Source organism: Felis catus, chromosome B4, assembly GCF_018350175.1.
Source record: "Felis catus isolate Fca126 chromosome B4, F.catus_Fca126_mat1.0, whole genome shotgun sequence".
NCBI lineage: Eukaryota > Metazoa > Chordata > Mammalia > Carnivora > Felidae > Felis > Felis catus.
The window spans coordinates 80,242,865-80,257,337 of NC_058374.1; the positions used below are offsets into that span (position 1 = coordinate 80,242,865).

The window sequence follows — 14,473 nt, forward strand, 5'->3', positions numbered from 1 at the left end:
GCTATGCTTTGGTGTCCCCAAGCCGACCCAGTTTGCCGCATTCAGGTTCTCTGGCGGACTTGGAGACTCTCTTTTTGCAATCCTTTTACTCCGGATTCTGTGGAGATCAAAGGAACTTATACGCAAAACACTAGACATTTGGAGTAGGATTTATTTTTCAATTTTTCAATTGAAAGAATTCTAATCATAAGCCAGTCGGGCCAACTGAGCAACCACTCTAGAACAGCAAAGCCTTAACCAAACAGTGCAATTGTAAGGTGAGCTGAACAATTATTGAAACTGGGGTTTCTCTGCAAGAGAGATTTCGGCCCTTGCCCAGTGGCACAGAAGGGGCTGGTGGGGCAACCGCTCTTCCCCTGCTCTCAGAATTGAGAACTGGCAGGGGTGGGTCCGGCAGCTGCAGAGGCTTCCGGGCAGCCAAGCGCCCAGGCCGAGCGCTGAGTCCTGGCGGCCCCGGTGTCCAGGTCGTTGAGCAGCCTCCGGAGGCGCGAGCTATAGTTGTGGCGCGCGGGCAGCCCGAAAGGGAGTGTGTGTATCTGTGTGCGAGGCTGGGTGAGTCACAGACATCTGCGCAGAAGTGGGGGGATCTAGGGAGAGAGAGAAGACTGGCAGAACACAAACTAACCGGGACCTCTGGAAAAGACTGTCCAGCAAAAATTCCAGACCTCATCCCTCTCACTTCAGATCCCCTTCCCCAAGAAATTAATATATTTCCCAGAGCAGAGTGGAAAGCAAAGGCAGGCAAGATGAGGCCTGCCCACGAACCCCTTCCCAGCCAGAGTCCAGTCACACCTATCCTCTCCCCAGTTCAGAGCTGCCCCGGGCCTCCAGCCCCTGGCCTGGAGCAGGTTCAGGCTGGGGTAGGAGCGCTGGACTCGTTCTGAGAAACCTTCAAGTGCCCAGCCTCCAGAGCACCCCATAGCCTTGGGGACTCCAGGCCAGTGACTGCCCCCCATGCAGGCCCATGGCGCCTGCAGAAGGTCCCTCTCCTATAATTAGCGCTCATGAAAAGCATGTGTTTTGGGCTGGGGAGATAGGGGGACTGGAGCAGCTAGCGGCAACGCTCCCCCTTTATTCCTGTACTGTGTTTTTTGAATTCTGTTTCGAATCCACTAATTACAGCTCCGAAAGTGAAAATCTGTTTTCGCCGCCAAACCCCCTCGGAATGCCTGATTCCGGAGGCCCAAGGGGCAGAGCAACTCGGAGACCTGCGGGCCTGATGGGGGTGTTCTCTGATTGCTCTAGGCTTGTTTTATAGAAACAAAGAACAAGTCCCCCCCCCCAACCCCTCCCAGGACTTGTGCATATTTACAGAGCTCAACTGCAGTTTTAATAAAACATCTGTTCTTGCTTCTGCTGATGAGTTTCCATAATTGTTTTCAGACAAATTTAACAGGAAAATATAAATATATTTAGAAAAACCCAAGTCCCAGCTATCCCCCCATAGACAGTCATTCTTTTGCCAAAAAAATAAAATTAACGTAAGATGAGAAAAGGAAAATATAATCCAATGGAGGGAAAATCGGGCTCATCTGACCTGCTCTCCCCCCTTGGAGCGAATCCTTCCAGCAAATTTCAGCTGCATAATTAAAGATCCAACTGAAAGAAGGAGGCTTCTTTTCTCAGGAATGGAAGGTGATGGGGGAGAGTATGTTGGAAATTAATTTGGCTGAAAATCTTTAAGCAGTGGGGGAATTTATTTGTATTTCTGCTTCCCCTCCTCTCCCCCTTCTAGCATTTCTGCCTTTTTCCCCCAGCAGCTGGTTTCTGTTCATTATAAATCGGCGAGACCTTTCAGTCTCTGCCCTCTGTTTAGGGACGTAATAAAACACTTAACTTTCCGGGGCTGAGACTTACATTCTGCTCCTCAGGTCGCCCACCCCCGCGCCCACTGCTTTTAGGCCCCAAATGAGACTATCCCCAACTTTGGGGCCCCTTTCCCCTCCAGACTTTGTTTAGGAGGGGCTCAAGGAAAGCCAGGCATCCTTGCTGGGGAGCTGCAGCACATGCTTCCCTAGAAGTCCCTTCTTTCTTCCAAGGTCCTTCCTTCCCCCACTCCCCCACCCACCCACCCACCCATAAAAGAGATTTAAAAATACATAGAAAATCAACACTCATTGAAAACGAAACCTCATTAAGACATCCTATCTTCCATCATTCAATTTGTTGTACATTGCAACAATTTAATATCTTGAAGGAAATATCACTGACATGATTTATCCCTCTAGCAATCTCTCTCTGAAATGGGGGGGGGGGGAGGAGGGAACTTATTCTCTCTTCCGGCCTGTTCTATGTGTTACACTGTTACCCTCAGGGCAGAAATGAGGCTGGGAACTCTGGGAGCGGCTACTTGTGTCCAGGGGTGCGCTGACTTGTTTCTTAGCTCAGCCCTCTGGGTCTTCGCGCCCCCCCCCCACTTCTTTCTCACTCTACCTCTTTGCCCTCCAGGGGGCCTGGAGCCCCAGCCAGCTGTTGAAAACCTCTGTCCAGGCATGCCATGAATTTGAGGACAGCTGGATTCTAGAGCAAAAATCAAGTCACGCTGGTGTCTGTGTTTATGTACCTGCCATGTCACCCCCAAATGAGACAACTCCTCTCAGAATTTCCCTCTTAAATTGGAACCCTCCTCAATCTTTCACTTTTATCTCGCTGGGTAGAAGAAAGTATGGTCCACAAGGGGGAACCTTTATAATATGGGGGTCTTTCCCTTAACCCTTTTAAATATCAGCAAATTTCCCTCCTTTCTGAAGGTTTGGGGCTGTATTTTTAAGAGCGAACACAAACTGTCAGACAGGGAGACTCCTCAATCCCCTAACGAGGTTCATGTATTAACTAACATGTTGTCTCCACCAGCTCCTACACACTGTCTGCTTTTGGGTTCGAAACTTTATTTTTCCCCCCTAGCGACACTCCAGGGAAACCTTAACGTTACAGAAGATGAATAAACGAGTTTTTTCCCAGCGTAGTCCCGTTTATGGCTTTATTGCTACCCATTGATTACTCCGCTTTGTTACACAGAAGGAAAAGATCATAAAATCCGGCGACATCCGGGTTCTTGTTATAGCCACCCCCCCCCCAAAATGGTGAAGAGAAAAATATGAGCTTCCACTGCTTCCTTCGCTAGCCCCACCGCCCCCTCTTTGTCAACTCAAAGCATTTTCAGCCTATGTCACGATATCAAATTAAGTTTGGATTAATCAGGAGAAAACCCACATCTGCACACCTTCCGCTGTTTCAGTTCGCCCACTGCGGCTCCCTCAGAAGCCTCGTACTCAGCTGCCTTTTTCCTAACCTTCCCTTCCTTTTTCTCGGCCCCAAGGTGGAAAGAAAATAGGGGTGGGGGCTGCTGAGAGGCCCGGCTCTACCAGGTGTGGCTGGCCCTTGAGGGAGCTCCCCAGGAGCCCTTTGCTGGAATCTCCCAAGCCCCCAGGGCTCAGGTCCAGGGGTGCCTCCCTTGGCAGGGGCAAGGGGCTTCTGACCTGTGTAGGGGCTCGAGCCTGCCAGACGCTTACTGTCCTTTAGAGCCCCACCAGCCTTGTCTCTCTGCCTGGATCTTATGTGAATTACCCCACCGGCCTTCCCTGGCTCCAAATCATAAATTCTCACCAACATAAACAGGAGTTGATGTGTCTAGAAAGATTCTCAGAGTTCTTTCTTCTTCCTTATTTTCCTTTCTCTCTCCCACCTTTTACTCCTTTCTCTCTTTTTCTATTGTATTTTCATACATTTTTCCCTTTTCTACCAAAATGCTGCAGCAGCTTCCCCCCAAAAAGGGGGTTCTGAGAGGCAGAAGGAGGCTAAAAGGAAGAGGAAGCGGATGCATGGCCCTTTTGCCCACTTTAGCTTGCCACTGTACCCTGAAGTCTCATCCTTACCCCCTTTAGACTTACTTACTCCCTACATCCCCCTTACACCTAAGCCTACCAGCCACACTCTCCTTCCTCTGAGCGCCACGTTTTATGCAGTTTCTTTCTACTTTTGATTTTTTTTTTTTTTAATTACTGGGGTGGGGGAATCCTGGCTTAGTGATGAGGACTCACTCCATGGAGGGTCAAACCAGGATTTCCTGCAGGATTTCTGGGGATTCCCCCCCTGAGCTGGGAAGGGGCTCTTCCCATGGAGAAATCAGGGTGTAATTTTAGAAGGGGGAAGATATAAACGATGAAATCGGATCGAAAATAGAGGGATTTCTCCAGCCCTGGCTCTAGCCACAGCACAGTAAAGTTAGCTGGAGCTTAGAGATTTCCTAGCAGTGTAGCCCCTCTTTCCTGGGCCCCAAGGCCCTGCTAATGCATATTCACCCTTCTCTCACCTCCAAATCAGTTCCCTAACATATATATTTTTAAAAGAAATCCAAGTCTTACTTTCAAAGCACACACTTAGTCTCAACTAGGGAATCAACAGAAGCAGAAGCGATTTTTTTCCCCCTTCTTGACATCTGGCTTGCGATTGGCTGGAAGGGGGTCAGCTGACTTTGTCATTTTGTCTGTCCTGGATTGGAGCCGTCCCTATAACCATCTAGTTCCGAGTACAAACTGGAGACAGAAATAAATATTAAAGAAATCATAGCCCGACCAGGTAAAGGCAAAGGGATGAATTCCTACTTCACTAACCCTTCCTTATCCTGCCACCTCGCCGGGGGCCAGGACGTCCTCCCCAACGTCGCCCTCAATTCCACCGCCTATGATCCAGTGAGGCATTTCTCGACCTATGGAGCAGCCGTTGCCCAGAACCGGATCTACTCGACTCCCTTTTATTCGCCACAGGAGAATGTCGTGTTCAGTTCCAGCCGGGGGCCGTATGACTATGGATCTAATTCCTTTTACCAGGAGAAAGACATGCTCTCAAACTGCAGACAAAACACCTTAGGACATAACACACAGACCTCAATCGCTCAGGATTTTAGTTCTGAGCAGGGCAGGACTGCGCCCCAGGACCAGAAAGCCAGTATCCAGATTTACCCCTGGATGCAGCGAATGAATTCGCACAGTGGTGAGTTTTACAGCTCCGAGATATAAATTAAATAAACTGAACTGGCTTTATGACCGGCTTCCCTAGAAGAACGGGCGGAGAGAGTTTTTTATGGCCCCATAAAAACAATCACGCTCGTCTCCTCGCCGACGCCGAGACAGGGCCCCCTCTTCTGCCCCCTCTGCTCGCCTCCCGCTTGCTCGCAGGGGCCTGGCCCCCTCGGCCCCTGACGCATTGGAGGGCTCCAGGCTGAGGGGGCAGGAACAGGGCAGGGTATGAGGGGAGGGGGCAAAGGGTAGGGGAGCCCCCCAAAGTCGAGTCAGGCTGAGGAGAAAGGAGGGGGAGAGTAGGAGGGAGAGAAGTGGGGAGAAGTTTCCAAGGAGCTAGGGTGCTTGGGGAAGTGGGGGAGCCCAGTCGTTGAGAAATGGGGCCCTCATCCCCAGTATTTGGGATTTTTCAAAAACCAGTTTTTAGACTTACAGCTTTCTGCCTGATTCTTGCCCTCCCTCCCCCCCCCCACCTTTCTTTGGGACACTCACCCACCCACATACGGTGGGGGACTGAATGAAGTTGGGATCCTGGCTGTACCCCCAGTGGGGGTGGGGCAGGGCAAAAGGGAGAAGGCTGGAGTCTGAGGGGGCCCGTCAGCTGCTGGCCAAGTTGGGAGGGTCAGGACTTTGCTAGGCTAAATCGTCTACGGAGGATGCCTTGCTGATTGTTTTTAGTGTGTTTTGTGCCCGGATCTCTAGGGGTCGGCTATGGAGCGGACCGGAGGCGCGGTCGCCAGATCTACTCGCGGTACCAGACCCTGGAACTGGAGAAGGAATTTCACTTCAATCGCTACCTAACGCGGCGCCGGCGCATCGAGATCGCCAACGCGCTCTGCCTGACCGAGCGACAGATCAAAATCTGGTTCCAGAACCGCCGGATGAAGTGGAAAAAAGAATCTAATCTCACGTCCACGCTCTCAGGGGGCGGCGGAGGGGCCGCGGCCGACAGCCTGGGCGGAAAAGAGGAAAAGCGGGAAGAGACAGAGGAGGAGAAGCAGAAAGAGTGACCAGAACTGTCCCTGCCACCCCTCTCTCTCCTTCTCCCTTGCTCCCCCCCAATTCCCTCCTAATCACACCCTCTATATTTATCACTGGCACAATTGATGCGTTTTGACTCCCTAAAACAAAATTAGGGAGTCAAATATGGACCTGAAAGTCAACTCTGGACCCCTCCCTCACCGCACAAACTCTCTTTCACCACGCGCCTCCTCCTCCTGCTCCCTCGCTAGCTCCTTTCTCGGCTCCTCTGCAGGCCCCTTCCCCCGCCCAGGCCTTGGGGGCTCCGTCCCTGAACCTCGCTTCAGCTCCACAGATCTCCTTCCAAATGAGGACTTGGCCTCCCACCCCCTCGGCGCCCCCACCCCCGCCCCTGCGCGGAGAGCTGGCTCCCGGGCCGGGGCCTCCGCTCCGGGGCCTCAGGGCCCGGCCTGGCAGCCGGGGAGGGCGGGAGGCCCAAGGAGAGCGCGTCGTGGCCCCACAGCAACCCCCAGGGCCTCCCCGCAGCCCCTGCCCGGCCCCTCTGCCCCAGCAAATGCCCAGCCCAGGCAAATTGTATTTAAAGAATCCTGGGGGTCATTATGGCATATTACAAACTGTGACCGTTTCTGTGTGAATATTTTTAGCTGTATTTGTGGTCTCTGTATTTATATTTATGTTTAGCACCGTCCGTGTTTCAATCCCATCTTAAAAGGGAAAAAAAAAAGAGGGAAAATTACAAAAAGAGAGAAAAAAAAAGTGAATGACGTTTGTTTAGCCAGTAGGAGAAAACAAAATAAATTAAAAAAAATCCCCCTCGTGTTACCCTCCTGTATAAATCCGACCTCTGGATCCGTTCTCGAATATTTAATAAAACTGATATTATTTTTAAAAGTTTATATTGGGATTTCTGTTAATTCGCTCGCCCGCCGGCCTGGGGTGAAAGTTGGAGCAGGCTCCGAGCGCTCCCGCGTCCGCCCGCCGCCCGCAAGCCCCCAGCCCCCTGCGCTCGCCTTTCCCGAGAGCTGGGCGCAGAACCGGGGCCTCCCCGCTCTCCTGGTGGACGTGCTGGGGGAGCTGGGAGGCCTCTCTGGGCTTCCCAGCGGAGCAACACACTCACCCCGCAAAAAAAAAAAAAAAAAAAAAAAAAAAAAGGCTGCATAGGCTCTCGTTGGGGGTGGGGGGAGAAACCCGGTTGCTCGGATTGGTCTCCAGCCGCACACAGGCCTTTCTTCCAGCCTGTGGTAGTCTGGGGTCCTCGGCTTCTGAACCCCGAGCCCCCAAGGGCCAGAAAAGAAGCATTCTCCAGGCACCAGGGCCTCTCCCGTCCACTTCTGGGAGTGAGGATGGGGGGCGCCGCGCGAGCAGCCCCCCGGGCCCGCGCCAGGCCGACTGTTGCGAAACGTGGCGGAGGCGGAGAGCCGAGGGGAAAGAGAAGACCGCGGGATTTGAGCCCTTCCGCAGGGATTGAGCGATTCAAGGACATCTCGAAAAAGAAAGCCTGGAAACTGAGCCTGCTCTGGGACTCCTGACAGGGCTGGGACAAAATTCCTTCTTCCTTACAACCCCAGTCCCAATCTGCTTCCTTCCTCCTTCTTCCCCCTCAAACTCGGCGAGTGAGGAGCGCAGCCAGACCCTACCCTAACCCTTTCCCCAGCTCAGGCCTTCTCTCCTTAAGCCCAGACAGAGAAACCTGAGTGGACCTAGGGGGTGAGGTGGTGAGGGGGTCTCCCGGAGGGAAAAAATCCGCCAGAGTTTTCCAGACCTTCCAGATCCCCGCCAGCGCCCCCTCCAGCGCCTCCGCCAGCGAGGGGGGGGGGGGCAGGAGGGGGGCTTCTCCTGGCAGGGGCGGGGATTTCCTGGGGAGAGGCAGGCAAGAAAGAATAAGACTTGGGGCTAGGGGAGGGGGTTCGGAAAGGGGCCGAATGGCTGCGGAGCCCCTGGCCACAGGCTGTGAAGGTTGCCCAGGCGCCTGACCTGCCCACCTCCCCCATCCCCCACCCCCAGCCAGGTCCTTTACACGCCTCCAAATAGCTCAGAAATTGCTCTCCTGTGGACCTTCTGTATCTAGGTCCCTGGAAAACCTGTTCCAGAGGAATTTTCCAAAAAGGGCACAAAACAGGCCTTTTCCTCTGCCATGCTCATATATTTGTGGAAGCTTGAATCTTGCTTCTTTATGCCCTCAATTAACATCTATTTTCTATCTCAAATATCTGGCAAAGGTACCACATGAGGATCATGCATAGGGATACAGAGCAGTCCTCCAAGCCCATTGTGTCTGGTTACACACACACACACACACACACACACACACACACACACACACAGAATTGCCTTTTGCCACTCTGGAGTCCAAACATGGTGAGGTCTACCCAACTCCCCCTGTATCCTCACCTCCAGGATCATCCCAGAGTTCCCAGGACTCTCAGATTTGTGACCCTCAACCCCCCCTATCCAGTTCTGCCCACCCAGGACCCCTCCTTCTCTGGACATCCTGTCCACTTCTCCAGGGACTGGGTTCACTTCCCCATGCTGACAGTCACCTCCTCAGCAGTAGCAGGGCCTTGGGGCCTCCAAGGAGAGGGACTTCAACACTTAGTTTAGAGAAACTGAGATAAATCCCCTGGGATCTCCAGCCTGGGCAGATTCCCCCCCCCCCCCAAATCTCCTTCCCTCAGCCATTTTTGGAGATTGAAAGGCTCTGGGGGTGGGGAGGACAGAGATATCCGTTAGTTTTTGTATCCTAAATGAGGCCTCATCTTATCTTAAAATTAAACACAATTTAAAAGGCCATTTCAAGGGTTTGTTGCAGCAACAACCAGCTTCTCCTCTACAGGGTAGAAAATCCAGCGGTCTGAAGGCGAGCCGAGAAGCCAGGCTGCAATTCCTCCAAGTAGGCACCAGGTGTCGCTGTGGGCTCGTTGTCCCGGCTACCCCCCAATTCCAAGAACCATTTTTTTTCTCCCCCTTCTCTCTCTCTTTCTCTCTCACTCCCTCTCCCCCTTGGTTGGGCTTTGCCAACATATCAAGATGCGTTTCGCCGGCTTCCATCACTAACCTCCCGGAGGTCATCAAGCCAAATTTATGAGTGGCCGCTCGAGTCACGTGACTCTATTTAAGGCTCCCTTATTTGGGAAGAGCGCATAGGATAAAGAAAGAGATATCTCCACCTATAAATTGTGCACTTTGGAGAACAAAAAACCCCTCAACTTCAAAGAGTCACAAATCACCCTTAATCAAAAAGGGTGCAGAAATTTTTTTTGGGCCCTCCCCGCCATGAGCTCCTACGTAGCCAATTCATTCTATAAGCAGAGCCCCAATATCCCTGCCTATAACATGCAAACTTGTGGGAACTATGGATCGGCCTCAGAGGTGCAGGCATCCAGGTACTGCTACGGTGGATTGGACTTAAGCATCACTTTCCCACCGCCTGCGCCTTCCAACTCTCTCCACGGGGTAGACATGGCTGCCAACCCCCGGGCTCACCCCGACCGCCCCGCCTGCAGCGCCGCGGCCGCTCCGGGACACGCTCTGGGCAGAGATGAAGCGGCTCCTCTGAACCCCGGGATGTACAGTCAGAAGGCGGCTCGCCCAGCGCTGGAGGAGCGAGCTAAGAGCAGTGGGGAGATCAAAGAGGAGCAGGCGCAGACAGGGCAGCCCGCCGGACTGAGCCAGCCACCGGCCCCGCCACAGATTTACCCGTGGATGACCAAACTGCACATGAGCCACGGTAAACTTTAGGACTTCATTTTGCGCGCTCGGGTCCGCCTGGGTTTTATAGGCCATGCGGGGCAAATAAAGAAAAAAAACCTGCGGCCATAAATTTTACGATCCAGGCATCAATGGCTCGTAAAACTGTCCACTAAAAGGCTTAGAGGCTGTGTGCGCCCAAATTTACGACGACATAATTGGATCATAGGAACAAAACGTGTATAAAAGGCAATATTCAATTTTGGGGGGAGAGGGAGGGAGTTAAAAAAATAGAGGGATCTGAAGGGTGAGGAGCGCGGGGCTCCAGAGCGGGGATCCCCCCGCGGCTCCCTCCCTCCCTCCCCTGTGGAGCCGGCTTGGCCGGCGCTGGCCGCTCCGGAGGATTCCAGCGACTCCGGGAGGGGCGGGAGGGGGGTCCCCGGTGCTCGGATCTCGAGGGTGCTTATTGTTCGGTCCGAGCCTGGGTCTCCCTCTCCCCCCAACCCCCTCAGCCCCTCCGGCTTGCTGAGTGAAGGCTGCGGCGGAAAGTTTCCTGCCAGGGCGGAGGCGCCTCTCCCGGGGCTAGGCTGGGCTAGGCTGGGCTGGGCCGGGCCCGCCTGCGGCCCGCTGGGCCTCTCCTGCCCTGCTCGCCTCCTCTCCCTCCGGCCGCGGGTGGGGGCCTGGGCTGGGGTCGGGACGCTGGGGCGCTGCACGCTATTCACCCCTTCCTGGCTTGGGGGGGTTTATATTCCAGAGACGGACGGCAAGCGGTCCCGAACCAGTTACACGCGCTACCAGACTCTGGAACTGGAAAAAGAATTCCACTTTAACCGCTACCTCACTCGCCGCAGGCGCATAGAGATCGCCAACAACTTGTGTCTCAACGAGAGACAGATCAAGATCTGGTTCCAGAACCGCAGGATGAAGTGGAAGAAAGATTCCAAAATGAAAAGCAAAGAGGCCCTTTAGAGGCAGCGGGGAGGCCCGCAGATAGCGCCCTGAGCCCGCTTTGGTCCCTGCGCCTTTCCTTTTCGGTTTTCCGCTCTCTATATTTTGGGGCAAGGGCGGGGGCTGCAGCACCGGCTCCGGGGCCTCACAGACAAAAGCGCTTTTCCTTGGCATTCCGCATCCCCACCGACCCCAGGTTCCCGCGGGGCTGCCCGCGCTGCCCGGACTCCCCTCAGTTCTGCTTAGTACCGAGGGGGCCCAGGGCAAGCTCCGCAGGGGCTCTCCAGAGGGCTGTGGTATATCGGCTGGTGCCGAAGGAACCCTGGCCTGGGCCGCCTCTCAGGCTTCCAGCCCCAGAGCGGCCTGCCGGAGTTAAGGTCGGCCTTGCGGGCGCCCCAGGCCCCGCGCCCCGACCCTCCAGCCTCCCCTCTCCTTTGTTCCTGGCTTAGGCTGGACAGGCGGCTGCGGGCTGCGGGCTGGCGAGAGTGGTTGTGCCTGGCGGAGTCCGGCGCCAGACTCGGGGTGCTTCGTTGTAGCGACTAAACTCCTTGTTCGGTTTTTAAATGATTTGCATATGAAAGGGGGGAATGACTGTAGGTCCGCCTAGGGTCCCCTCGGTTGCCCTCGGCTCTCCAAACCTTCTCCCCCATCCCTAAGCCCGGTAACCTCTCCAGCCTGCGCCCTCTGCATGTCCTCTCAGGTCCTCCCCACCCCACCCCCGCTGCAGACCATTAGCTAGCTCAACTATTGGGGTTCCTTGCCACTGGACCCCAGCAAGCAGTCCTAGAGGCTCCTGGCTGCCCAGTAGTCCCTGCCACGACTTTCTGTGCCCTCTTGCCCCCTCGCTGTTGTCCAACTATTTATTGACTCCAGGTCTTTCCTGAAACTATATTTTGTCATATCAAATAAAGACAAAGAGAGAACAGGACTAAAGATGCAGCAGTGCCTCTCTGTTTGGGGCATGTATTGGGTAAAAGTGTCTAAGTGGGCTCTGGGGTGTAGGGGAGGCCCACGGCCTTTCAGCCTCTTTTTTTTTTTTTTTTTTTTTTTTAAGAATTCTTAGGAGCTTCTAGGGGTATTGAGAAGAGGAAGGTGAAAGTGAGCTCCTTTCCAGATCCCTGGTTCCCAGAAGGGCCTCTGGAGAAAGGGGAGGGCACCTAGGCAGTCTGTACTGGCTTCTTCCCTGCTGTGGCTCTCCAAGGCTTGCAGGCCTCTGCACCCCGTTCCCACCTTGGCTGGCTGGATCTGAGGCCTCTAGACTGGCAGCAGCCTCCACTGCTTGCCAGAGCTAACTTGCAGGGACCGGTGGCTCTGTGATACCTCTGAAGATCTCTCCCAGGGCCAGGGGGTCCCTGAGGGGCCTCGCTGGACATCGAGGGAGGGCTGAGCCTTCAGCCCAGGGGCCCATTTGGTCCCAGAAACATCCTCAGGAAGAGTTGGTACTGCTTGGTGAAGGGGGTGTGGGGGAGTTGGAGGAAACGTGTCTTAGCTTTTTATGATACTGGGGGAGATGGGAGCAGGGAGGGCAATCTACAGCGTACCTGCCTGGCAGGAAATGTTCTGACGGCTTCCCCACTTCTAGGGCCTAAGGCTATGCAGGACAATTAGCTGGGAAAGGAGCTGCATAGACTGGTGCCTGAGTCCTGTCTGTTTGCCGTCATTTGTCTCAGTCTCTGGGATTTTGTGTGGAGGGGGAGGGTGGGCTAAGGGGAAGGGGGAAAGGCAGATAATTCAGGTGGTGCCCGAGGCTGGCTGAGGCCCAGGCTCTGCTCTGCCCCAGGCTCCTGGGATGGGATGGGGGAGGAAGTACTTTATAGGAGAAACAAATGTGGGAAGGGTCCATAAAACTTTACTGCATTTCCTCTCCCGCCTCCCACAACGGGGTGATTTCCTGGAGCCAAGCCTAGGCCCCCCACACTGGGGGAGGGTGCGGTTCAGGAGCTGGGCTAGAAGACTGCTATAGCAGCCAAGAGGGAAAGGGAGCAGAGAGACTCTGGGGAGGGGCAAGGGGAATATTTATGATTATTAATGCTGATGCTCCTTGGATTTATTATAAGGACTGACTTCTCTGCATCCCACTGCCTAAGCTATCCATCTGTCTTTTTTTTTTTTTTTTTTAAACCCAGGAGCCTCTCGTCACCCCATGCCTAGCACGTAGGAGGTCTGGACAAATGATTATTGAACTGCACCCATCGCTGTACCCTTACCTTCGCCCTGCACTCAGGCCAGGTTAGGGCGCCCGTAGTGTCTCTCCATGACTAGCACACAGCAGTCTGCCCAGCCTAGCACCAACTCGGCTCCTCTCTCAACCTCTCACTCTCTCTCTCTCTCTCTCTCTCTCAAATAAAATGTGTAATTTTCTTCAGGGAGTTATTTTAATTTTTTCTCCATGCTGAGGAAAACTATTGGGCGAGTGGTGAAGCGTGGAGAAGCACTGGCGTCTCCAGTGGGTAACAGTTAACTAAGAAAGAGGCCGTGGCGCCCGCCATCGCGCGAGCCGGCATCCCGGGCTGCCGAGGCCCTGAGCTTCCTCCCCAGGGGACGCACCGCCCCAGGGATAGAACCAGGGGCTTGGCCGGGGCTAGGGCCTAAGTGACTCAGACCCGCAGGGTAGGGCGCACAGGCCCCACCTTGCACTGAAGGCCTCCTTCCGCCAAGGCAGGGCAGGGTGAAGGCCTCTCTTTCCCTGGAGCAGCTGGAGGGCTGAGGTTGGCCGGGCTGGGGTAGACGCAGCCGCGCCCGCCCGCCCCCGCCCCTGCCCCTCCTGTCAGTCTGCAGGCCTGCGCCCAGGCCCCAGCCTCTGCTCCAGCGGCGTCAGCGGCCACAACCTAGCCAGAGGCCTCGGACGCACTCCCCTACACTGGGAGTAGGTACCGCCCAGACCCTCGCTTTCTCTCCGAGCAGAGGCCTCTGCTTTGAAGTCTGAGGTGGTTCTCCCACCAGCCAGCCTCCTGGAACAATCTGCGAGTACCAGGATTTGGCGTTGCTCTGGGAAAGTTGGTGGAGGGGCTTCTGGGTCCCAAGCAGAGACCATGGAGCCTGCCTCTCCACTTTGCCCTGAAGCCCACCCCCTCTGGCAGCGAGAAAAAAGGGCAAGAAGCGTGACTTACCTTCCCCGGGGGAGTGGGAAGAGGGGGACACGGCCCACTCTGAGCAATTAGAGGAGAGAGGAGGAAAAAAAAATAGGAGGAAAAAAATATCAACACGGCCTCGAAGGCGACAGGTCCTTATGGAAATAAGTAAGTAAATAAATAAATAAATAAATAAATAAGGATCCACCCTCTCCCCCCTCCCCACCCTGCAAGGGGGGTGTGGGGGTGGGGCAAAGGAGCAGCACAAGGGCTTTTTAGTGTAACTGAGCATTAGAGAAATACGCACGGCTTCTATGTGAATTTAGGAGTTTGAAACTTTTGGAGGTTATTTATGTGAATGGCCCGAAGGCAAGCCCGTGAGTGGCTCTTGGGGGACCACGTGATGTCATTAAACCAAGTTTTATGGTGTAGGGAGAGCTGACAAACCCACAATATATTTACATCATATATAATCTTAACTGTCCAGCCACGCAGCTGCTGGTGAGGTTTAATGCTAGGACAGAGGGCCTGGCAGTTAGAGGGGATTACGGCGCTGGGGATGATGGTGAGAGTTACATCTTCGCAAATGAATCCCAGGCGAACGCTGTAAGTTAATTTTCTCTCTCTCTGACCCTTTCTCCCGTTTACCTAATCCCCCTCCCCAAGATAGGAGGCAGTTCCCACTCATTAAGGGGAGGGGAAGAAGGCCTCCCTGGGCATCCCCAGGCTAGGGTGGAAGAAGAAGAGAAGAAGCCGCTGGGAGGTAGG

The 14,473-nt window shown here is 54.3% G+C and overlaps 3 protein-coding genes and 1 long non-coding RNA gene across 9 annotated transcripts in view; 3 read left to right on the forward strand and 1 right to left on the reverse strand.

Annotated features, from left to right (window-relative positions):
* The window catches only part of HOXC4 (homeobox C4), a 50,627-nt gene that overhangs the window by 18,736 nt on the left and 17,418 nt on the right, over positions 1 to 14,473 (forward strand). Inside the window, exon 1 of one of the 5 annotated variants that reach the window (XM_019835027.3) lies at positions 13,820 to 14,311. The exons of the other annotated variants lie outside the window; for them this stretch is intronic. The gene's annotated coding sequence lies outside the window, so the exon portion shown is untranslated. Of the gene's footprint in view, positions 1 to 13,819; positions 14,312 to 14,473 lie in introns of those variants that run through there. 5 annotated transcript variants of the gene reach the window in all.
* On the reverse strand, positions 134 to 13,855 carry LOC109501603. Its single transcript, XR_002159783.3, has 2 exons — positions 13,745 to 13,855; positions 134 to 587 (listed from the first exon to the last, which is right to left on the reverse strand). It is a non-coding gene; the product is annotated as an uncharacterized LOC109501603 (long non-coding RNA).
* HOXC6 (homeobox C6) lies at positions 2,104 to 6,895 on the forward strand. Of its 2 annotated transcripts, none has more exons than XM_019835029.2 (2): positions 2,104 to 4,992; positions 5,697 to 6,895. In XM_019835029.2, exons 1-2 carry the CDS (start codon positions 4,593 to 4,595, stop codon positions 6,026 to 6,028), a joined length of 732 nt encoding a protein of 243 aa, XP_019690588.1. In that variant the 5' UTR covers positions 2,104 to 4,592; the 3' UTR covers positions 6,029 to 6,895. The 2 variants fall into 2 exon arrangements, with proteins under 2 accessions (XP_019690588.1, XP_003988834.1); XM_003988785.6 differs by having other exon boundaries at positions 2,111 to 4,992; positions 5,721 to 6,895.
* HOXC5 (homeobox C5) lies at positions 8,692 to 11,562 on the forward strand. The gene is made up of 2 exons (XM_003988787.6): positions 8,692 to 9,726; positions 10,441 to 11,562. The coding sequence occupies exons 1-2, from the start codon at positions 9,273 to 9,275 to the stop codon at positions 10,653 to 10,655; spliced, it is 669 nt and encodes a 222-aa protein (XP_003988836.1). The 5' UTR covers positions 8,692 to 9,272; the 3' UTR covers positions 10,656 to 11,562.